The sequence below is a fragment of the Erpetoichthys calabaricus genome, chromosome 3 (genome assembly GCF_900747795.2).
Source record: "Erpetoichthys calabaricus chromosome 3, fErpCal1.3, whole genome shotgun sequence".
Taxonomy (NCBI): domain Eukaryota; kingdom Metazoa; phylum Chordata; class Cladistia; order Polypteriformes; family Polypteridae; genus Erpetoichthys; species Erpetoichthys calabaricus.
In genome coordinates this window covers 291,778,294-291,803,629 of record NC_041396.2, presented here as the reverse complement: position 1 = coordinate 291,803,629, position 25,336 = coordinate 291,778,294, and the positions used below count along the sequence as shown (strand labels likewise).

Below are 25,336 nucleotides of genomic sequence, written 5' to 3'. Positions count from 1 at the left end.
GCAATGTACCATATACACTCATGTATAAGTCGGATCATGAAGCCCGAAAAATCTATCATAAAATCAAACCCCGACTTGTACGCCTGTTCAAAAACGTGTTACTAAATTTTTTTTTTTTTTTACATCTTCTTGCCTCCTCCAATCTCACACCAGTTTCTCAGACACATCGAATTTTGTTGCAGCAGCACAGTTACCAATTTCTTTCCCTACTTCAACGACGTTTAATTTAAAACCAGCTTCATATTTTCTTCTAATCGAATGCTCCATCATAGATACGGGATGCTCTTACGATAAAGGTGTATGAGGGTGTGAGATACAAAAAACACAAATCAGTGCAAACATTGCTTCGGAATAGTTTTGGTATTACTGTGTGGTCACGTAGGCACAACACTTAGAAAAAAAAAAGGCAGTGTGTTCTGTGGTTACTCTATCAGGTGAGTGTATATATCATAATCTCTTGGACCAATAGAGTGAGTTTAAAATACCAGAATTTATACAGTAAAATCAAGTCCTGACTTATCCGCAGGAGAACTTATCCACGAGTATATACGGTAATTATATGTTAATATTCACATTGTGCCATGGTTTGGCTTGGGTTCTTTGCCATGGCTCCCTTTCTAGCCATTGTTAGTTTACCCTATTTGTTTTTGTTCAAAAAACAGGAGCCACTAAGTCTACTTTGATTATTCACTTATTACATATTAAAAGGAGTTTCTCAATTTAATGTATAAAACACATTCCTTGAGACTTTGTTCTCTCTGATCCCTGTCAAAAGTGAGCTGATTTTGCAGCACTGGAAAATAAAACCGTTGAGCTGTAGATGAAGGGCCCCATGAAAGTTGAACTCAGAAGAGGTACTGGTTACTTCTGGAATATGATCTATGAAACAAACTATATAGCAAACCCAGCCTCAGGGGATGCACAAGCCAGTGTGTTTCTTCATGCTGGTCCCAAGCCCAGAAAATGGGGAGGGTTACGTCAGGAAGGGCATCCGGTGTAAAACTTTGCCAAATCAATATGCGGACAACAATACAAATTTCCATGATGGATCGGTCGAGACCCAGGTTAACAACGACCAGCACCAGTACTGTTAGCCAACAGGGTGCTGACGGAAATTGGGCTCATGTTGGCCGAAGAACAAGAAGGAGAAGAAGAGGGGGGAGAAGTGTCCAGAGGCAGGAAGAGAGGAGGAAAGTAAAGAGATGTGGAACTGAGGGTAGGAACTTTAAATGTTAGCAGTATGACTGGTAAGGGGAGAGAGTTAGCAGATATGATGGAGAGAAGGAAGGTTGATATATTGTGCGTGCAAGAGACTAAATGGAAGGGGAATAAGGCCAGGTGGATCGAAGGTGGATTCAAATTGTTCTATCATGGTGTGGATGGGAGGAGAAATGTGGTAGGAGTTATTCTGAAGGAACAGTATGTCAAGAGTGTTTTGGAGGTGAAAAGAGTATCAGGCAGAGTAATGATTATGAATCTGAAAATTGGAGGTGTGATGATGAATGTTGTTAGTGCATATGCACCACAAGTTGGGTGTGCAATGGGTGAGAAAGAAGATTTTTGGAGTGAGATGGATGAAGTGATGAACAGTGTACCCAAGGGACAGGATGTGGTGATTGGAGCGGATTTCAATGGGCATGTTGGTGAAGGGAACAGAAGAGACGAGGAGGTCAAGGGTATGTATGGTGTCAAGGAGAGGAATGAAGAAGGTCAGAGGATAGTGGATTTTGCCAAAAGGATGGGCATGGCTGTGGTGAAAACATATTTTAAAAAGAGGGAGGAACATAGGGTTACGCACAAGAGTGGAGGTAGATGCACACAGGTAGATTACATCTTATGCAGAAGAGTTGATCTGAAGGAGATTGAAGACTGCAAAGTGGTGGCAGGGGAAAGTGTAGTTAAGCAGCATAGGATGGTTGTCTGTAGGATGACGATGGAGATCAAGAAGAGGAACAGAGTGAGGGCAGAGCCAAGGATCAAATAGTGGAAGTTGAAAAAGGAAGACTGCAAGGTTGAGTTTAGGGAGGAGGTGAGACAGGCACTGGGTAGCATGAAGAGTTACCAAACAGCTGGGCAACTACAGCAGATGCAGTAAGGGTGACAGCAATAAGGGTGCTTGAAGTGACATCTGGAAAGAGGAAGGAGGAAAAGGAAACCTGGTGGTGGAATGAGGAAGTATAGGAGAGTATACAGAGGAAGAGGATGGCAAAGAAGAAGTGGGGTAGTAAGAAGTGGGATAGTCAGAGAGATACAGAAAGTAGACAAGAGTACAAGGAGATAAGGCGCAAGGTGAAGAGAGAGGTGGCAAAGACTAAAGAAAAAGCGTATGGTGAGTTGTATAAGAGGTTGGACACTAAGGAGGGAGAAAAGGACCTGTACCGATTGGCTAGACAGAGGGACAGAGCTGGGAAAGATGTGCAGCAGGTTAGGGTGATAAAGGATAAATATGGAAACATACTCACAAGCGAGGATAGTGTGTTGAGCAGATGGAAAGAGTACTTTGAGAGGCTGATGAATGAAGAGAATGAGAGAGAGAAGAGGTTGGATGATGTTGAGATAGTGAATCAGGAATTGCAATAGATTAGCAAGGAGGAAGTAAGGACAGCTATGGAGAGGATGAAGAATGGAAAAGCCGTTGGTCCAGATGACATACCTGTGGAAGCATGGAGGTGTTTAGGAGAGATGGCAGTGGAGTTTTTAACTAGATTGTTAAATGGAATCTTGGAAAGTGAGAAGATGCCCTGAGGAGTGGAGAAAAAGTGTACTGGTGCCGATATTTAAGAATAAGGGGGATGTGCAAGACTGTAGTAACTACAGGGGTATTAAATTGACGAGCCACAGCATGAAGTTATGGGAAAGAGTAGTGGAAGATAGGTTAAGAAGTGAGGTGATGGTTGGTGAGCAACAGTATGGTTTCATGTCAGGAAAGAGCACCACAGATGTGATGTTTGCTCTGAGGGTGTTGATGGAGAAGTTTAGAGAAGGCCAGAAGGAGCTGCATTGCATCTTTGTGGACCTGGAGAAAGCATATGACAGGGTGCCTCGAGAGGAGCTGTGGTATTGTATGAGGAAGCTGGGAGTGGCAGAGAAGTACGTAACAGTTGTACAGGATATGTATGAGGGAAGTGTGACAGTGGTGAGGATAGAGCTTCGCCTAAGCGAAGGCTTATGGATGTGGTGAGAGAGGACATGCAGGTGATGGGTGTAACAGAACAAGATGCAGAGGACAGAAAGATATGGAAGTAGATGATCCGCTGTGGCAACCCCTAACGGGAGCAGCCGAAAGAAGAAGAAGAAGAAACAAACTAGATAACAACTAACTGATCAATACAAACCTGGACTAGCTAACAAGAACTGCCTCAACAGACTGCAAATGAAAACAAAACAAATATCAGGCAGATGCACAATGTCTTCAAAGGCACTTGAAGTTCAGTTTTAAATGGTTTTGGTTGCTACATTAGTGTGTTATATCGCACTACAGTGAGTGCTATAATGACCATATGGTTTTCACAACGGGAAAATCAGTGATAATCTAGCACTAGACCAGAAACAAAGAAGGATTCAGATGTGGTTTCTGGCATTAACAATGTTCAGTTTTCTTGATGTCAACTTTTGATAATCATTTTTTTTTTGTGGAAGATATTCTCATCTTCCTGTTCTCCCAAGAGATGGAATCAACAGACCAAATGTATAGAATATGGGACCAGGAGATGAAGAAATCAAAAGACAAAGATTCATCTCAAAACTAAATACATGAACCTAACTCTAAATCAGAAAACTATCCAAAAAAGGTGTAACTCTAAATAAGTAAGAAGAATCATTTACCAAAATCTTTTCTAAGAAATATCCACATTCTTGGATGGCTGTTTAAAAATCATCATGCTAATAATATCAAAACTTTGCTATCTCCGGGAGACATAATCCTGACAAAGGGATATCAAATCATGACAAGCTGTCTGAAGCTGCTATTTCCTAATGCTCACAGGAAAAGTTCTTTAGGAAACTCCAAAATCCAGGGAAAATGCATACTTTGGAGAAGGCAGTACCAGGAACATTGATTGGTGCTGAGTCCATCTTTATGGCTGAATTTGATACTGATTATTAAGTTCCCTTGTGACATGTTTGCAAGTTAGTTGACTGAAAATGCTAAAGCACTGGATATTTTAGTGTGTTTCGACTAAAATACTTCATTAACGTTGCTTGAAAGAAGGGGACATTACCTTGGGAGTGGCACACCGGGGTAGTAAATCACACTTTAACAGGGTGGCAAAAATGTTTGTTTCTGTTACAGAAGGATCGCAGACTTCAGCCTCCCTGGGAAAACCTGGGACAGAGTACTGGGTGATGATGACACCAATCAGGGGAACCATGGTTATCTGGTTGCTGGTTATGTGTCTGTTGTTTTTGTCTGTTTACTTTGCCTTTTGCAACAATATGAGGATTACTTACACACGAAATCAGCTCCTATCTATTGGGTTTGGACTTCATTTATACTTAACCGATCAAGGACATTTACATATGGACTTATCACTTATGAACCCTCCGACTGCAAACTCGGACTCCCAGCCAGATAACTCGCACCTGAACCCAAGAAGGGGGAAGTGCACAGGGTCTCTTGTGCAGTTCAGGGGACGCACTTTTCGAGCGCCCCTTCCCAGACTAGTTTTATCCAATGTCTGATCTCTGAGGAACAAAATTGACAAACTTAGTCATCTTCTCGCCACAAGTAAGGATTATTTTCTCTCTTCAGCGTATTGCTTTGTGGAGAAATGGCTTAATGCATCAGTTCCCGACTCCACATTAAAACTTCTGAAGTTTTTGCTTTATAGAGCAGATGCAGATTTTGATCGTTGCAACAAGTGAAAAGGCAGTGGAATCTGATTTACATTAATAAAAATTGGTGTACTGACGTTTACATATTATTGAAGCACTGCTCTAGCAATCTGGAATGTTTCTCTATTAACTGTAAGTCATTCTGTTCACCTCGAGAATTTCCTTCACTAATTCTTGGTGGAGTTTACATCTCACCTGATGCAAACGTGAATGAAGCACAGCAGCAGTTGGTAGATTACATCACTAGTTTGGAGAACAGTTATGACAACTTCCTGTACTGATGGGTGACTTTAATAATGCAAACCTATCCATCGAACTTCCCAGATACAAACAGCTTGTAAAATGCCCCACCATGGACGGGAAGACTTTGGATGACTGCTACTGCACCATAAAGGATGCATACCAGGCTTTTCATTGCACACTGCTGGATAATTCTGACCACATTATGCTACTGTTGCTACCCACTTATAAACAAAAGCTAAAATTAAATAAACCAGTAAAGAAATCTATTCGTTCATGGACTGATGTGTCAGTTGAATCATTACAAGATTGTCTAGACTGTACAGACTAGGATGTTTTCATAAATGCTTGTCAAAACATTCATGAGTTGACTAACACTGTTACTTCTTATTTCACCTTCTGTGAACAGGTTTTTTATTCCCAGCAAATCAACTGTAATTTATAACAATAGAAAGATGTGGTTCACTAAAGAAATAAGGAATCTCTCTGTCAGGTGAAAGAAAAAGCACATAAAACTGGTGATGACATATACCAACTTGCCAGAAAATAGGCTAAACAATGCAATCAGATATGCTAAATGGAAACAGGAGCTTCAGTTCTCAGCTAACAATAGATCTTCAGTATGGAGAAGCCTTCAGTCTGTTACTAATTACAAAAAAAACATCCCCCAGTGCTTACTCAGATTCAGCCTTCTCTGACAAACTTAACAAGTTGTATGATTTGAACAACAAGGTGATGAATATCTACAATCACTCTGCTCCTCTAGCTCTGAAGTGGTTTTAACACCAGCCACTTCTTCACAAAAGCCTCACCCTTCTTTCATCTTTTCTATCAAAGAATACAACGTCTAGAAGCTGTTTTCAACACAGAACTGCAAAAAGTCAGCTGGTCCTGATTCTGTCTCACCTGCAACAATCAAACAATGTGCTAGGCAGCTCACTCCCCTCTTCACAGACATCTTTAACTAGTCCATTGCATAGTTTACTGTACCTGATTGCTTTAAATCTTCTATTATTGTTCCTGTTCCCAAAAGTGATAAAATAAACTGCCTCAATGATTACAGGCCTACAGCTCTTACTTCAGTTCTAATGAAAATATCTGAACGACTTGTTCTAACCCATCTGAAGTCGTTACTGTTACTGTTCTTAACCCTCTTCAGTTTGCATATCGAGCAAATAGATCTGTGGGTGATGACATCAACATGGACCTTCATTTTGTGCTGGAGCATCTGGACAGTAAAGGAATACTGTTTTTTGATTTCAGTTCAGCTTTAGCACCATTGTCCCTGAACTGTTGTTAGCTAAACTTATACAGACTGAACAGAGTTCTTCCATCAGTAAATGGATTTACAGTTTTCTGGTAAACTGGAACCAATACGTTCGTGTGGGCTCCCACCTCTCAGATGGTCTCTATATTTGTATAGGTTCCCTCAAGGCTGTGTACTTTCATCCATACTTTATTCCTTGTACACCATTAGCTGTAGGTTCACTGATCCTTTAGTTAAAATTATTAAGTTTGCTGATGCCTCCACCATTGTTGACCTAATTACTTATAGCAACGAAACACATATAGAAAAGAGGTCTCTCATCTTGTGTCTTGGTGTGCTTCCAACAACATAGTGCTCAATACCTCCAAGACAGTGGAAGTGGTCATTAACTTTAGCAAACATCAGTTACAAGCTCTCCCACAAGAAATTAATGATTCTGCAGTCAATATGGTGGAATCCTTCAAATTTTTGGACACAACTATCATAATTGCTCTCAGCTGAGACCATAATATCACCTACATCACTAAAAAGACACAGCAGCAACTGCACTTCTTATGCCAACTAAAGAAATTAAACATTTCCCAGCCAATCCTAGTTCAATTTTATAAAGCCATAATTGAAAGTTTAATCACATTCTCCATTGTTGTCTGGTTTAGTTCAGCAACGACACACTTCAAAAATAAATTACAATGTGTTGTATGTAAAATAATTGGCTGTACTCTTTCATTTGTTGCAGACCTGTATACATCTCGTGTCACTAATGATGTCAAAAGGATCACCACGGACTCACCCTGCTCATCTCTTATTCTGTAAGCTCCCCTCTGGTAATCTTCATGTCAATTAAAACTACAACTAACAGACACTCAATAGTTTCTTTCCCAGAGCCATAGCCTTCTCAAACCAGTAACCTAGCCTGACTTCTTTGTATATTCATGCATTCTGTCAGATACTTTATGAACGTGTGTGTACAGTATACATACTGTGTACAGTATACGTACATGTATGTGTGTGCATGTGCATACACACTACACACTTTCACTTGCACATCTCCTTTATAAGTGTACTATTATGCAAACTTGTATGAAGTTTTTCTTTTTAACGTGTCCTATTTATGTTATTTGTATGTGATGTTGTGTTCTGCTATAAGCGGCTCCAAATCTACCAAGCCAAATTCCTGTAGATTAAGTATTGCCGAATAAAAGTGATTCCAATTTTGATTCTGATTCTGGAACAGAGACACAGTCTGAGAGTTGAATCTCAGATCCAGGAAGAGCAATTTGAATTCCATCCTAGCCGTGAAAACAGCAGACCAAGTGTTTGCCCTTAAAAAAATTCATGCCCTTAAAAAAGAATTCATGAAATTCACTATTCCTGTATATGCATGTTTTGAAAACGTGAGGAAAGCTTGTGACAATGTATTCCATGGCAGCTTGTAGAAGTTGGGGTTCTAGGGTCATTGCTGTGTGCTGGTCAATCCTTGAAAAAAGGCGCTCACATACTAAATGTAAGTCATGTCTGTTCAATGTAGGCATTGGATGCCATCAAAAGCACATTTTACCACTGTCCCTGCTTATTAATGTCATTCCCTACATTTCAAAGGCACATCTGAGGCTTGGTGAGTATCCAATTTGGGAAACAATGGGTTGCCTCTCTGTTGTTTGCAAATTAGCCCTCATCAGACTGTTTGGACAGTTCATAGCTGATTAAAATGTGGTCAGGATGAGAATTAGTAGTTTCAAATCTGGTGCCTTTGTCCTCTTCTAGAAAAAAAGGGCATGTTTCCTTACAAGTACGTGGTGAGTTGTGTTGTTCACAAGGCAGGGTAGATGCAATTGTAAGCTTATTGAACAAATTCATGAAGTAGTGGCAGTTTTGTAGATACAGTAGCAGATCTTCGTATTGAAGCAGAAACTTGGATAATACTTTTGTTTTAGATTCTTTGCATTCTTTGCTTCTTTGCTACTACCTCCAGGGGGTCCAGAGTGCATCCTGCAACTGACTCTGCCATTTTAATTAGCTTGTTAATTTAGTAGGCCTCTCTTGAAGATATGTTACCAGTGCAGCACACCACAACATAAAAAATTGCACAGGCCATCACAGTTTTAATGGTCAATCTACAATTTCATCCTGATCAGCATTCAGAAGTTCTATGTAGTAACCAAAGAAAGTGAGACTGTAAGTTTAAGTAACTAAAATAAGGTTCCAATGCAGGATAGTATTGTTCCTAGATAACTTGCATAACTTTAAGTTGTCTACCTCTTCAAACACATCTTCAGATCAATCATTTGAGTTCTTTGTATTTTTCATTTCAAGGATTACTTTTGCCACTGTTGCAAGCTTTGATAGCCTTACTACAAATTACTGAAATAGCAATGAATTTTTGGAAAATATGTCTGCCATCATAAAAAATGTCTTCGCAATCCATTTGAAAGTTGTAAGCACTTTCATTATTATCAGATTGATTTCTATTTTTTGTAGTATGCTTGAGTTCAAATTAAAGGTTACATATAAAAAAACAGTGCTTGTCAAATATTATACGCAAAAAATAAGGCTTGTTTATTGTTTATACTCAACTGCTAAGTGCTACCATATCAATCAACCCTAAGTTGAACCCACCACCACCACCAAATTGTACGGACTAATGAAAAAACAGCAGGTAGGTCATCAAATTTTAAGTCAATCTGTTTTTTTAAGAGTTAGACTATACAAGTAAAACTGTGAAGAACTGCCAGTGGTCCACCAGATGATAACTGAACTTTGAAATGAGAATTAAATACGTTTCTTACCCTGAGACAGTGAAGTACAGCTGAGGACTGACTGGGAATAGCAGCAGAATAGGCTTTCCGAAACATTCTAAAAACAAAATTAGATTTACTTTAATACAAATTATAAAGATATCTATAGTTTCTGCACATCTAACAATTTATTTAATGAACATAATACAGTGTAAATGTGTTCAGATTTTCTTTAGATACCTCTAAATATTTGCAAATGATCTCATTTTGCCTATAAAACTGAGAAAAAACACCTGTCCTCAATTACAATTTGAGGGTAAATTTTGCTATTAGGAGATTGTGATTGCTGTCAATGTTGGTGTGTCACATCATCTATGCATCCTAGAGGGAGCACCTTTACTTCCTGTTGACAATGATGTGGTCAATCTGACCTCTAGATTTTGCTGTCAGGTGACATGCATGTCAGCTTGTGGATGTTATTGTGTGTGATAATCATTTTCTTCACAGTAATTGTTAAGTCTTTTTCTGTGGTCAGTCATGTCATCTAGGCCATGTTTTCCCATTGTCCTCTCTCTCAACCTTCATTTTTGCTACTAACTCTTGCATTGAAGTCTCCCATCAGAAGGAGTATGTCATGCCTTGGGATGTTTTCAATAGTTGCTTACATTTTGCAGTAAAAATGGTCTTCTTCTGCTTCCTCTATGCCTGCATATGCAACCACTATGGATAAAATGGCAAACATTGCATTTAGTCTCACGTACAGCAGTCTCTCACTGATTGCCTTCCTTTGTAGTAGTGTATTAGTCTTATTCTTTTTAATGATGAGGAAGTCTCCCTCTTAATGATTGTTATTTTACCTTCCTGACTAGATGATAAATTCACCGGAGTTTGACTTCTGTCTTCCAGTGCCAGTCTATCTTGATTCTGTTACTTCAAGTAGACAAAAATTGTATCGGTGCATTTCTTTTAATGCTTGCACCAGTTTTCCAGTTTGGTGCGGTACCTGAACAGTCCAATATTAAATTCTAATGTGTGTTTCTGGTGTCAGGTGATACACTATCTGGGTGGTGGTATTCTTTCAGCTTTCATCTCCATCCATCATTAATCCAGTTGACCGCTCTGGGTCATTTCTTCATAGTAACTTGTTAATAGTAGCTTGTCATCCCTTGTCCTTGTTTCAGTAGCACATATGTTTTACAGGGGTTGCCACTAGCCTCAAGCTCAACCCTCCATTTTTTCCTGACCTGGGACACGCAATGGGTTTGAAGAGGAAAAAAATGCCTGTACTATTTTATTAATTTCTTGTAATCATTAATACTTTTGAGCTTGCTGTGTTAAACTCAGACATATCAAGGATCATCTATAAGCATCAAAGCACACAATATTTACACACTCTAACATTGATAGTACATTTTACAGATGAACAAATAACCTATAATCAAAACAGGCATGTTAGATAGTTACATTTATATACAGAAAAAATAATTAATAAATAAATACAATATTTAAAAGTTGAACCAGTAATAAGTCATATAGGTTATGATGCATACAGTTCATAAATAGCAATCCATTTAAAAAAACTTAATTGATAAACTTAAATAAAAAATTAGTATTCATTGTTAAGCCAATCACATATTTGTATAAATTCTGGTCTGTTCTAAGATAAAATGCACTATTGTATTATGTATTTATTAATTCATCCTTTTCAAATTTTTAACATATATTTTTCAGCAACAAAATGTCTACCTAAACTGCTAAAGCTAAACTTCCTTAATATCCTTTCATAAATAAGGTTTGAGATTGTAAGCCTTGATCTATGAACTACTCTTGGTGCTAGATAAAATAAGGACATACTGTATTCGTCTATACTGTAGGTAAGTGCAGTATATCACTGTAACTCCTCAAGCTTTTATAGTATTCTTCTTACAGTTCATACCTCTCAACAAAAATCCCAGCCTGCACAGCATGAACAATGCTTCGGAATTTTGGTTTCTCATCAGAGCAGCGCCCTGCTGGACGAGATTTCTGTGTGAAGGTAGAGGCAAGCCAGTCCCGAACTTCTGTAGGAACTGTGTCTGAGCGCAACTCTTGTAAATCATCTTCAATATCCAATATTTGTCTGAGGAATAAAACAAAAGAGATGCAAAACATTGTAAGAACTAACATTGCTTTTGTATTTTTTTGTGAATTAGATGAAGTAGCTTTTATCTCAATGCTTCATAAAATGAATTTATTAAAACAGGAATGTAATGTAATGGATATATTACAAAATACACAAAATAATATGCACGCACACCACTCATAGCCCAACAATCATTACTAAATATCTAAATGTTCCAAACCAAACAAAGTGCCATGGTGAATTCATTATACATCATGTGCTAAAGCAGCTGAGGCAGAAATAAAACGATAAAATTCTAAGTTCTGAAAGGCAACTAATTAAAAAAATTAATACACCTCTCAAATGAATATCTGGAAACAATTGCTTAATTACAGCAAAACAATAGAGGAATAATATTACTAATTGCAGTAAGAAAGATTTTTGCTCCCCTTTTATCAATCTAAGCTTTTACTATAATACTTAATCCTTAATAAATGTAGTTTTATTGGGCTTTACATTTTTGATGCTAAAGTTATTAAAAAAAACATGTATGTGACACTGCCTGCTCAGTGTAGCCCTGATCAAAGACTACACATACGAAGGCAGCTCAGATACCAAGAGGAACTACCTATTTTAGCCATTATAAATATAAGAAGCAATTTTACTGAGAAGGTGCTGTTCCTCTGAATCACAGTGTTCTCCACATACCTGAAATTTTATGACAGGTTTCAAGACATACATTATTTAATAAACTGATAATAAACTAATTTTCATACTGCTCTATATACGTTAGCTCTCAAATACCTGTTAATATTAGCATATTCTTCAGTTTGTACCTTAAAGTACAGCTGCTGTACTTTGAAAAATTAGCAAAACCTTTAATAAATCTCATACCACCATTCAAAATACAAACAAACTCAAACTAAAGAAAAGGTGTTTCTTTAAAAAAAAATGAATTTACCTGGTTTCATCAATATAAACAGCTTCAAGCAGAGATGCTGTGTAAATAAGATTCTTTTTTAATTCATCAAAATCTACATCTGAGGCCTCCAGTTGCTTTACCATGCAATGTATTCTACAAAAAGGCAGAGAGTAAATGTTAAATAACAAGCAAAAATCTGAAAGAGAATTAAAGGAATGATCCCAACCTTTCAAATACTTATGTTTTAATTGACAGATAACAAAATCCAATAGATAATAAAATAAATAATTAAAAAATGATCCTCAGTATAAATATTGAACATCTGTAGATGGAGCTTTTATACATACTGTATAACAAAGAATGCAATGCTTAATTACAGACCCATTTCCAAGAGTGGTGCTTTATTAAAGATTATTTTAAATAAGTACTTTCTACGCAAACAAAGAGCCAAAGAGGAAGGTTTACTTTAAGATGTTGGACAATGTTACAGCCCAACAAAGTTTGCCAGTCCTATCCACTTAATTCTTCTAAAAAAATATCAAGTTGAGTTTTGAAAGTCCCTAAATTCTTACTGTCCACCACACTACTTGGTCACTTATTCCAAGTGTCTGTGGTTCTCTGTGTAAAGAAAAACTTCCTAATGTTTGTGTGAAATTTACCCTTAACAAGTTTTCAGCTGTGTACCCATGTTCTTGATGAACTCATTTTAAAATAACAGTCTCGATCCCCTGGACTAATTCTCTTCGTAATTTTAAACACTTCAGTCATGTCACATCTTAATTTGTTTTGTATAAACTGTAAAGGCTCAGTTCTTTTAATCTTTCTTCACTTCACCTCCTCTTTGACTGTTCTTTTACCACTAAAATATTGAAAGAATCTCTTTGGGTCGTCTATCTCGTTATCTGCTATATTCCTCTCCAACTGTCTTTTAGCCTCCCTAATATTGTTCTTAATGGTTGCCCTCATGTTCTCATACGCCCTACGATTCATGTTGGAGTTATTAGTCTTACAGTATATGCTTCATACAGCTGTTTTTTACTTTGCAGCTTCTTTATCAACTTTTTATTAACCCACTGCAGAGTTTTTTATTTCATTTCTAATTAATTCCAAATTTAGGTATGTACCTGTCCTGCATTACATGTGAAATATTTTTAAACCTGTTTCACTGCTCCTCGACTGTCTCCACACTTAAAAGCTAATCCCAGTCTATCCTCTTTAGACTTCGCCGCATCAAAATTTGCCCTACCAAAGTTAAACTTACCAGTTTTAGTCTTTGCATCCACACTCTTACAAAACACTGAGAATTGTGATATATTATGGTCAGTTGACCCTAGTAGTTCAGTCTCCTCTACACCCTCAATTCTATCCTGATTATTAAAAAAAACTAAATCCAGACAGGCTTCACCCCATGTTGGTGCTTTAACATAGTGTTACAAAACAGTCACTGATTACTTCTAAAAACTCCTGCTCTTGTGCTCCTCCATTTGGTAGGTTAACCCAGTTAATATTCGGATAGTTAAAGTCCCCCACGACTATAATAGCCCCTTGTAAAATTGTCTTTTTAATATTACTAAAAAGATGTGTGTTGAAATTACTGTCTGAATTGGGTGGTCTAACACACTCCTAAAATATGGCCTCTTTCTCTAATGCTTCCCAGACGAAGCAGCATGTCCTCACTAAGATGGGGCTTATCATCCAAATGAAGAGGATTTGACTTGCATTTAAATTCTGTTTGACAGAAACAGCAACCCTACCTCCTTTTCTGTTCTGTCTCTCCTTCCTAAAAATGTGTATCTCTCTATGTTATACTCATCCCCATCATTATTTAGCCAGGTTTCTGTTATTGCTATAATATCATAATTATGCTCTGCTACATGCAACTCCAATTCACTTGCCTTATTTTTGATACTTCTAGCATTAAGGCAAGTTTATTTTTAATGTGTTACTCATTTTACATTTAAAAGTTGGGTTAGAATTCACATTACTACACATTTTTATTTTTGCACTATTGTTTGTTCCTCCATGTATATTTCTATACCTGGCCTGTCCTAAACTCTCTGCACCCCCCATTCCCTAGTTTAAGCAATTATTAATTAACCTACTCATATGCCTCCCGAATGCATTGGTGCCCCTCTGGTTTAGATGTAACCTGTTATGGTGGAATAGGTCCCATCTGTTCCAAAAGGAGTCCCAGTGCCCCATAAACCTATTTCCTTCTACTCTGCACCAAGATTTGAGTATGAAGCCTTTTATTCTCCTCGATTTTACCTGGACTGGTGCATTGTAATGGGAGAACATCATAGAAGACTACCTTGTCAGTTCTGCTCCTCAGCCTGACACCTAACTGTTTGAATTTGACAACCCTTGTGTATGTCATTTGTTCCAACATTGACAATGACAACTGGATCCACCCCCACTCTGTCCAATAGCCTATCAACCCTTCCAGGGAGGTCTCCAACCTGTGCACCTGGAAGGCAACACACTGTGCAAGACTCTAGAGCAAGCCTGTGCTTCAATCCCCCTAATGATTGAGTCCCCAACTATCACTATCTCTCTCTTTTTGGGAATTGGTTTTGAGGCGGTCTGTTGGGGCTCCTCATCCCTGCCAACCACCTCAGAATCATCAGAGATACCATCCAGCTCCACAAGGACCTGAAAACGGTTTGACACTTCCAATTCTGGGGCTGATGCCCCCGTGCAGCGTGCACCCTTTACCTTGTGCCTTGTGATTGTGAACCACCTATCACTAACTGTCCTGTCCGGATTCTCCTCCCGTGCCACCTTAGGGATGCACACTATCTCACTACAGGACACCAAGGTCAGGTCCACCAATTCTCTACTACAATACAGGTGAACCAACTTGTACTTCAGTTCAGCAACCCCAAGATTGAGGTGCTGGATCAGCTGGCATCTACAACAGATGTAGACCACAGAGAAGACTGGGTCTTCTAAGCCGTCATTTAAAAGTTCAACATCCAGGAGGACTTGTATTGCACTGGCCTCATCGATTACTAAAACTGCCTTAAGTTTTTCTTTTTTTAAAATTAAAATAATATGATTTTACTTAAATGGTACAACTAAAAATAATTTAAGCCAAGGAAATTAGATTATAGAACTTATACAGCTATTTTACACCTTCTGGCCCCTTAAACTTCTGTAATATAAGTTTACTTTACTTTTCTCTGTCTGTTCTCCTAAGTTTGCGCTCCTCTTGTTCCTTACTTATAGCTCTCCATTCACACTGTTTGTACTCCTTCATATAAATGCATCATGTACAGTTCAGGTTTTCCGGCCGACATTGTAGACAGCTTCACCTGCCAAAAGTGTTTAGTTAATTTAGAGTTGGTCGGGAAAATACGCAAATTGGAGGACCGCGTTAGGAATCTGATAGCGATTAGGCAAACCGAAAATTGGATCGACTCGGTTTGTTTAGACAATTCGGCTACTTCTGATTCGGCTTCAGTCTCTCCTGGCCCTACTGTAGTCAGTGCACGGCCAAAGTCAGCAGCACCAATTCAGTCACAGGGCGAGTGGGTAACAGTAAGACGGGGTCTAAGAATCCAAAATGTAGTCCCCCGGCACCCAGGTCACCAATTCGGACCCAGAACAGATTCTCAGCACTCCGCAGCACGCCTGTGGAAACTGAGAATAAGAAAGTGCTCATAATTGGAGATTCCATAGTGCGGAATGTTAGAATTCCAAACTATGTTAAACCAGCACTTCATGTTAAGTGCCTCGCAGGGCCAAGATTTCTGGCATAGAGGCCGCATTGGACCGTGTCGCCGACGATGAAGTATCTACCTTATTGCTACATGTCGGCACTAATGATATTTATTCACAGCAATCTGAGGTATTAAAGAGGAACTTCATCTCTCTTTGCATCAAAGCTAAAAGAAAATGTCGGAATTTAGTTGTATCTGGCCCCTTACCAAGATTATATAGAGGGGATGTGATTTATAGCAGATTGCATTCCCTTCACTGCTGGCTAGAAACCTGGTGTGCAAACAAAAGCATAGCATTTGTGAACAATTGGGATGATTTTTGGGAAAGGCCTGGATTTTTCAGAAGAGATGGTCTTCATCCTAACTGGAGGGGATCTTATGTATTATCCCAAAATATGGCAGCAAAACTGCCTGGTTGACTGATTAGAGCACCATCCAGGCCGCAGTCATGTGATCTTAAATCACAGGCTGTTGTTTATCCCACCTGTTACTTTCCTGAAGCTGTTACCCATAATCCTTGTCTTGGGGCATCCAGTAAATTTAGTCTTGATACAAACCTTAAATTAATTGATAACAAAAAAATAAGGTGTATAATTAGACCAAGGGATAAAACCAGACCCTCCACCAGGGGCATCTGTAATAGAAATTTACTACAAATTAAAACAAAAAGTATATCACCAATTCAGAAAGAAGCATACAGTTTTAAATGCTGCTTATTGAACATTCGCTCTCTTGGCACTAAAGCTGTTTTGGTAAATGATATTATATTAAGTACAAAATCTGATCTGTGTCTTCTCACCGAAACCTGGCTTAGTAAATGTGACACTGTACCCCTAGCTGAGGCGTCACCAGATGGATACTCGTTCCTTCATAAGTCTAGAGATTCAGGTCGAGGAGGGGGCCTTGGAATAATTCATTGTAACAAAATGCAAATCACTTCTAAAAATTTAGGCAACTTTACATCCTTTGAAGCATTCATTTTAAATATTAAAACAGATTCCAACACAATTATAGTGCTAGTCTACAGACCACCAGGGCCGTATTCATTGTTCATGTCTGAATTTAGCAACCTTTTATCTGACTTGGCTATAAATTATGATCACGTAGTACTGATGGGAGATTTTAATGTACACATTGATGTGGAAACTGACACTTTTAGCAAATGTTTTACTTATTTGTTAAATTCAGTAGGATTTTGTCAGAATGTCAAAGGTCCAACTCATAATCATAACCACACATTAGATTTAATTATAACTTACAAAGTTGAAATTCAAAATTTAATTATTACTCCATTAAATGAAGTTATTTCTGATCACTACTTAATTACATTTGATTTGGTCCTGCCCTTGCGAACACACTCCCAGATTAAAACAAAGACAGTGCGGCATCTAGATTGTAATTCTGCTTCAAAATTTATAGATACTTTGAGTAAGTCGAGTGTAATTGTGGAAAACCATTTAGATCAGTTAACATCAAATGTAAACACAGAAAACAATTTAGATGAGCTAACATCACATTATAATGTGACCTTGAGAGATGCTCTGGACACAGTGGCTCCCCTTAAAACCAAAGTGATCAAAGCACATAGAAACTCTCCCTGGTTTAATGAAAACACTCGAGCTCTTAAATTAGAGTGTTGAAAACTGGAACGCAGATGGAGAACAACAAAGCTACAGGTCTTTCAAATTGCATGGACAGAGAGTGTTAATAAATATAAAAAAGCCCTCTTTAAAGCTCGGTCAGAATATTATTCTACATTAATAGATAGCAATAATAAAAATCCTCGGGCACTGTTTAGAACAGTGGCTAAATTAACAAATGGAAATTCAGATCAACAGTGCAAAATACCAACAGACATTAGCAGTACAGACTTTATTAACTTCTTCAATGAGAAAATTAAAAATATAAGATCCCAGATCTCTGCATCACAGTACAAACCAAATACTAGCTTAGCAGACCCTGTCTCACATTGCACTCAGCACTTTAGTAATTTTAATCCTGTAACTGAGCAGGAAGTCTTAAGTTTAATTTCTAAAATGAAGCCCACTACTTGTTCCCTAGATCCAGTGCCAACAAAACTAGTAAAAAGTGCAATGGATGTTCTTGCAGCGCCTATCCTAAACATTATCAATAGTTCATTATTGCATGGCACAGTACCAGATGCACTAAAAGTGTCAGTCATTAAACCATTACTTAAAAAGTCAGACCTTGACCCACATATACTAAATAATTATAGGCCTATTTCAAATTTACCGTTTCTCTCTAAAATACTAGAAAAAGTAGTCGCCAGTCAGCTTCAGACACACCTTATGCATTACAATTTATTTGAGAAATTCCAGTCTGGTTTTCGCACTGGTCATAGTACAGAAACGGCACTAACACGGGTTGTAAATGACATTCTGATATCCTCTGATGAAGGAAACTCATCTGTAATTATGTTGTTGGACTTAAGTGCAGCATTTGACACCATCGACCATTTTATTTTACTGCACAGGCTAGAAAATGATGTTGGGCTTACAGGCACCGTGCTCGCTTGGTTTAGTTCTTACTTATCAAATCGATTCCAATATGTACAGAAATGTGCTGACAGTACTCCATCATTATACACAGAAGTTCAATATGGTGTCCCGCAAGGCTCAGTACTGGGACCTTTACTGTTTTCAATGTACATGCTTCCACTGGGATCTATCATTAGGAAACATAATGTTAATTTTCACTCGTATGCAGATGACACCCAGTTATACCTTTCATTTAAATCAAATGAAGTTTCTCCAATGTGGTCTTTAATTAGTTGTGTTAGTGAATTAAAGGAGTGGATGAATAAGAACTACTTGTCTTTAAATACAGATAAAACAGAGATGTTAATTGTTGGAGGGAATGATGCTGATCACAATAATATTTTGTCATCATTTAACTCAATGGGAATCCCAGTCAATTTTACTGAATCAGCCCGCAATCTAGGAGTTATCTTTGACTCTAGCATGTCATTTAAAGCGCATATTACAAAGTTGTCCAAAACATGTTTCTTCCATCTTAAAAATGTTAGGAAATTAAGGCGCTTTTTAAATAAACAGGATTCTGAGAAACTAATTCATGCATTTATCTCTAGTAGGATTGACTACTGCAATGCGGTGTTCACTGGATGTTCAAACTGTTCTTTATACAGCCTCCAGTTAATCCAAAATGCGGCTGCGAGAATTATTACAAGAACAAGAAAATACGAACACATAACTCCAGTTCTTAAATCCTTACACTGGCTCCCGGTTAAGTTCAGGGCAGATTTCAAAATCCTTCTTTTAACATATAAATCATTAAATGGTCGAGGTCCGGCTTACTTGTCTGAACTTATCATGACTTACAAACCAGAGTGCACATTAAGATCTCAAGATGCCGGTCTGCTTATGATTCCAAGGATTAATAAAATAACAGTGGGGGGTCGAGCTTTTAGTTACAGGGCCCCTAAACTGTGGAATGGTCTGCCTGCTACTATAAGAGATGCCCCTTCGGTCTCAGCTTTTACATCCCGGCTGAAGACTCACTACTTCAGTTTAGCATATCCTGACTAGAGCTGCTGGTTAACTGTTCAGACTGCATCTCTGTTGTTAGTCATTAGCACTTAAACATAAGTAACATGACAGTTATAATTGTATACTAACCCTCACTTATTCTGTTTTTCTTCTCGGTACTCAAATGTGGCACTTGGTGCCACGGCCCACCTGCCAAGTTGTTTTGCCTGCCTAAGGAAAAGTCATCCCAGATGGAGGATCGCAGGAATCGTGGGAGAGAGGGGTCCTTTCATCGGATTGGCTGGCCCAGCACTGTTTCAGCTGTGGAATGGCCAAATGGGGGAGGCAGCTTGAAGGATGAGGTCTCCATGACTCTATACAAATACAAATCTTATTATGGGATATATCATCTACTGTTAAATTCTGCTCTGTACTTCTAAAATTTATATATATTTTTTTTTTATTTCTTACTATATTGAGAAATTGTTCTGTGTACTGTACTGTATTGTATTGACCCCCTTCTTTTGACACCCACTTCACGCCCAATCTACCTGGAAAGGGGTCTCTCTCTGAACTGCCTTTCCCAAGGTTTCTTCCATTTTTCCCTACTAGGTTTTTTTGGGAGTTTTTCCTTGTCTTCTTAGAGAGTCAAGGCTGGGGGGCTGTCAAGAGGCAGGGCCTGTTAAAGCCCATTGCGGCACTTCCTGTGTGATTTTGGGCTATACAAAAATAAACTGTATTGTATTGTATATAAATGAACCCTTACGCTGCTGCCCTCTTTCACTGCTTACTTCTTGACTGCTAAGAACTGTTCAATCTAAATAAATAAAACTTGCTTACTGAAAATCTGCTGCTAGTTAATTTCTTTCTGTCTTATCTTCTCCTACAGCTTCTTAACACTGGCCGCTTACCTGCGCAGCTGAGCCTTTATTGCTTTGAAGTCAGCTGCAGCCTTTTTTTAACTGAGGAATCGCTGTGTCTGTTACTTATTAACTATTTATTGCTACGATATGGTTGTCTTGATGCATGCTCAATAATCCAGGAATCCAAGAAGTCTAAAACCAGGCAAAAGAGGAAGTTTGATCTACTTGCTGTGCGCCACAAACACCAGCACACTATGGGGAGTGTCCTCCACAACCAGCAGAGAGAAGGATGCCAGACAGAAACTAAAGATGTGGACAAATGGGTGAAGAACTCGTCTGACAAACAACTCACCCAAGCAGAGAAAAACGTCCTTTCTAAAGGGTTAAATTTTGCGGTCACACCGAAACAAATCCCGCTAGTGGAACTGATTACAGCCACAGAATCTGCTATCAGAAACAACAACATTGCTGATTTGGAAGCAGAACAACTGCGGATAAAAGTTTCGGCATGTCTCAGCAATGCAAAACCCCCTGCATCCAATATCAGCATTGAGGAGAGGAAGGCCCTCACGGCACTCAGAAAGGACAACAACATCATCATCCTTCCAGCGGACAAGGGGAGATGCACAGTTGTGCTAAACCAGACAGACTACCATGAGAAAATTATGTCTCTGCTCAGTGACAAAAATACTTATGAGCCCTTAAAGCGAGATCCAGGTAGTGGTTACAAGAAAAAGGTGATAGATTGTCTTAAGCAGTTAGTTCAGGACAATGCTATTGACCGGACCACATACCACAGATTAAACCCAGGGGAATCTACACCAAGTCTGTATGGTTTACCAAAAATACACAAACAGGGTGCTCCTTTAAGACCCATTGTCTGAATGATCAATTCAGTCACGTATAATATCTCCAAGTTCCTGGCCGCTGTTCTTAACCCAGTGGTAGGCAGCTCAAAACACCACATTCAGAACACATTGGATTTCATGGAGAAAGTGAGAGAGGTCATTATGGAGGCAGAAGAAACCTTGGTCTCATTTGATGTTACATCTCTATTCACTTGTGTCCCAGTGACTGAAGCAGTGGAGGTAGTACGTAAGAGATTACAGAATGACCCCACTCTCAGTAAAAGAACCCCTCTCAACGCAGACCAAGTGTGCCTGCTTTTGGAACTGTGTTTTCAATCAACATATTTCATATACAAAAGCCAGTACTACAGGCAGAAGCACGGGTGTGCCATGGGTTCCCCTGTTTCACCTATAGTAGCCAATCTATATATGGAAGAAGTGGAAAAAAGGGCTCTATCATCCTATCCTGGAACACCACCGAGCCATTGGTTCAGATATGTGGATGACACCTGGGTGAAAATCAGATCTCAGGAGGTACCACAGTTCACAGACCACATCAACGGGGTGGACAAACACATCAAGTTCACCAGAGAGGATATGGAAAAAAACAAGCTAGCCTTCTTAGACTGTGAAATTTCCATCGTCAACGGGGGACATTTGAAAGTGGATGTGTACCGTAAACCCACACATACGGACCAGTATCTAAGGTTTGACTCTCACCATCCACTAGAGCACAAACTAGGTGTCATTAGGACTCTACAACACAGAGCTAACACCATTCCCACAGACTCAGAGGCCAGGGAAGCAGAAGAACACCACGTTAAAAAGGCCCTGAGTAAATGTGGATATCCCGGCTGGTCCTTTGTCAAAGCAGGGAGGACACCTAAAGAACGCTCCAAGCGATTCATGAGAGAGGAAGGACATCCACTGCCTAAGCGAAAACCCTTAGTGATCCCGTATGTGTCAGGAGTATCGGAACAGCTGAGGCGCATTTTCTCGAAACACACCGGGTCTCAGTGGCTTTCAAACCCCAAAACACGCTACGCCAAAGATTGGTCCATCCCAAGGATCAGGTCCCACGGCACAAACAGAGTAACATAGTTTACGCAGTTAAGTGCCAGGAGGAGTGCCATGAATTGTACATCGGGGAAACCAAGCAGCCACTGGCTAAGCGCATGTCACAACACAGAAGAGCTTCCTCGTCAGGCCAGGACTCCGCAGTCTATTTACATCTACAGGATAGTGGTCACTCCTTTAAAGATGAAGAGGTGCACATCCTGGACAGGGAGGAGCGCTGGTTTGAGAGAGGAATCAAGGAGGCCATTTACGTGAAAAAGGAACGACCATCTCTGAACAGAGGAGGGGGCCTAAGGGTACATCTGTCGCCATCTTACAATGCCGTGATTGCAGCCATTCCTCAACCCTCTATGAATGGTTCACACGTCTACTAATCAGTGGACAATTTGCATATCACTGATCAACTGGCCCTTTGTCAATGGTGCTAGTCTCTGTGATTAAGCAAAGGTACTGTTTATAAGGTTGGGGGAAACCTGCAGTCAATTGAGACTGAGGAAGAGACTTGGATAAGTCTCGAAATATTTCTCCCACTTAAAAACTTTGTCCAGATGAACAGAATCAAATTTCTAGGACTACGATATGGTTATTTACTACAATGTGGTTATTTACTTACTGACGCCAATATCTTACTGCTGCCTTCTGCCCTGCATCTTCAACGCTAGTTGTAATACAGTACAAAGAACAAGAACAAGTACACATGCAAATAACTTTTCCAAGTGCATCCCCAAACACCCATCTACTTTTGCTCCTATGCAGGTGCAAAAAAAGCCTTCTAAAAGGAAAAAAAAAGCTTTAAAAATTCTCGCACGGTTCCTTAGCAGCAACCGAAACATCAGTTTATAGGACCAAAATGTATTTTTCATTTAACTCTCACACCACAGAAAAACTCTCAGTAACTCTCAACTGCCTCTCTCTTTAGCAAAGTTCATGTCAGCATGTCCTCTCAATAGCTCCAATGAACTTTAACACCCACAAACATGGTCTGTCTCTTCCAGAATCTGATATAAAGGCTATATGGAGGAAGTAACTGGGAGCTACACAACACTCTTAACCTCACTTTTGCCTGCAACCAAGAAGACTTTGACCAACTGAAATAGCTGTGACATCATCTAAGCCCCGCCTCCTGACCCCCCCCAAACCCACGACCCTTCCAGACATTGAATGTTGTTCCAGACTACTAATGTTATTCATGACAACATTAGACTTTAAAAACCCTTTTAAAATGGGGAAGCCAATAGTACCTCAAATCTTTATGATATTTGTGTTTTATTTTACAGAACAGAAGAACTAAGTGCCATTATGTACAATATTATAGCACAGCTAAGTATTTACTAAATTGATTAGGATGAATTTGCCCCATGAAGTGAATGGAATAAAACTATTAATTTCATTCACTGATTTATTTAGAGTTAAACTGTAGTGACTCTGAGGTTCACGTAATTAAAGCTTTCTCAATTGGAAACAGTGAATTACCGAACAGTATACTGAATGAAATAAATAGGCATGTATGCAATTTGACCTGATAATGCTAACCGTTTTAAAGATGCTGATTTCATTATTTATGAATCACTAGATTATGATACGGGAGGCAATGTTGGTGCTTGTTGATGCTTTGGAATAAAATGTGCAGCTATCATCATATCAAAGGTAACACTTTACTCTACAGTACTCTGAGGGTCTCGCGAGCTATGGGTGAGTAGAGGAGATAAAGGGCTTATTTTTGAAGAAAAGAGGAAGATTAATGATAGGATGACTTTGTTTAGTACTGGTTTTATGACTGGATTTTAATCTATTTACTGTGTTAATGGATTATTTATTTATTTAGAAAAGATCTAAAACACTATTGGCTAGGATTTTAATAAAAGCACTTGGCACTTTTTGCACCAAACCCTTGCTGAATGTGCACATTCTCATTTGCCCAGCTCATCTTGGTTCATGACTATCCATGGTTCTGGGTTCAAGATGCTTCCAGAAGCAACCAGGGAGCATGGAGAGAATCTGAATCGTCACACTGCTCCTCCAGATCAAGATGAGCCAGTTGAGACGGTTTGGGAAAGTTGTGAGAATGCCTCCCAGACGGCTGCCCTAACAGCTGCTCCAGGTATGTCCCACTGGGCAGAGACCCTGCAGCAGACCTAGGACATGCTGGAGGAATTATATCTCTCAGCTGGCTTGGGAATACCTGGGAATTCCCCCCTAAGAGCTGGACTCTGTAGCTGGGGACAGGGATGTCTGGGTTGACCTGGTTGGCCTTCTGTCACTGCAACCATCACCAGGAAAAGTAAATAAGAAGATGACGTAAAATGAGATTATATCTTACTCCTTTACCTCAACACACCAAGCCCTTAGTATTTTGTGATTTAGTGGATGGTTAGAAAAATGTATAAAACGTTTTATTGCACTATATTAAAAATAATTGTAAAAATTGTCATATCAATATTCCTTCCAAAAATGAAGTGAGTGAATAAGTTAATGTAAAAATATTGTACTTATCACGTACATATCTGTATATAATATACTGTATATGTATTTAAACTGTTTCACACTGACGAGTAATATGATTTATAACATCTTTTCCAAAAAGGGCAATAGAAGAAATGTTAGTTTAAAAAAACACAAAAGCAGCTAAACAGATTTTTATCAAACCAGGAGAATGAAAACTAATGGAAAATATCTGAACTTGGAAAAGCTGGTTGGAAGTCATATGGACAAACATTCATCCCTGCAAGTTAATGTTGGTGTTGTAAAAGGTTGAAATTTGGAATGGGGCATCAAACATTCAAAATGAAGCAGTGTTTCCAACTTTATTCTAGATAATAATGTCGGGTTACTCTTAAATTTGCATGATGATCAACCACTGTGGGCACAGTCAGAAAGAATATTTACAAATGCTGAAAACTGCTACATTACTATTTTCAAATTCAGATCACTTAAAATACTTTTACAATTTGTAGGCAACTTCTGTAATTTTCTTTTGCTATATATAAAATCGCCAGTCCATACTTTGCTTTTCAGTGAATTTTATAAAAGTGTCTTGTATTAAACCCACTATAGCAAACAGATCTTGATGACCTTTTTAATCTCTCTCCTCATCTTCTCAAATGGCAGCTTTTCTCAACTACTCTCACCTTCTCTGCTTTCATCTGCCCTTACTTTGTTCCCTCCTTGGCCTCCTATATATATATATATGTCACCTTCTCCTTCCTTTACAGTTGCACAATT

General features: G+C 38.8%; 1 protein-coding gene across 2 annotated transcripts in view; it reads right to left on the bottom strand.

Annotated features, from left to right (window-relative positions):
- The window catches only part of LOC114649094 (dual specificity calcium/calmodulin-dependent 3',5'-cyclic nucleotide phosphodiesterase 1B-like), a 116,888-nt gene that overhangs the window by 40,772 nt on the left and 50,780 nt on the right, over positions 1–25,336 (bottom strand). For both annotated transcript variants that reach the window (XM_028798526.2, XM_028798527.2), the window contains exons 2-4: positions 12,138–12,251; positions 11,012–11,194; positions 9,127–9,193 (exon numbers count right to left, since the gene is read on the bottom strand). In XM_028798526.2, the coding sequence (XP_028654359.1) occupies positions 9,127–9,193; positions 11,012–11,194; positions 12,138–12,251 (364 nt within the window). The remainder of the gene's footprint in view (positions 1–9,126; positions 9,194–11,011; positions 11,195–12,137; positions 12,252–25,336) is intronic.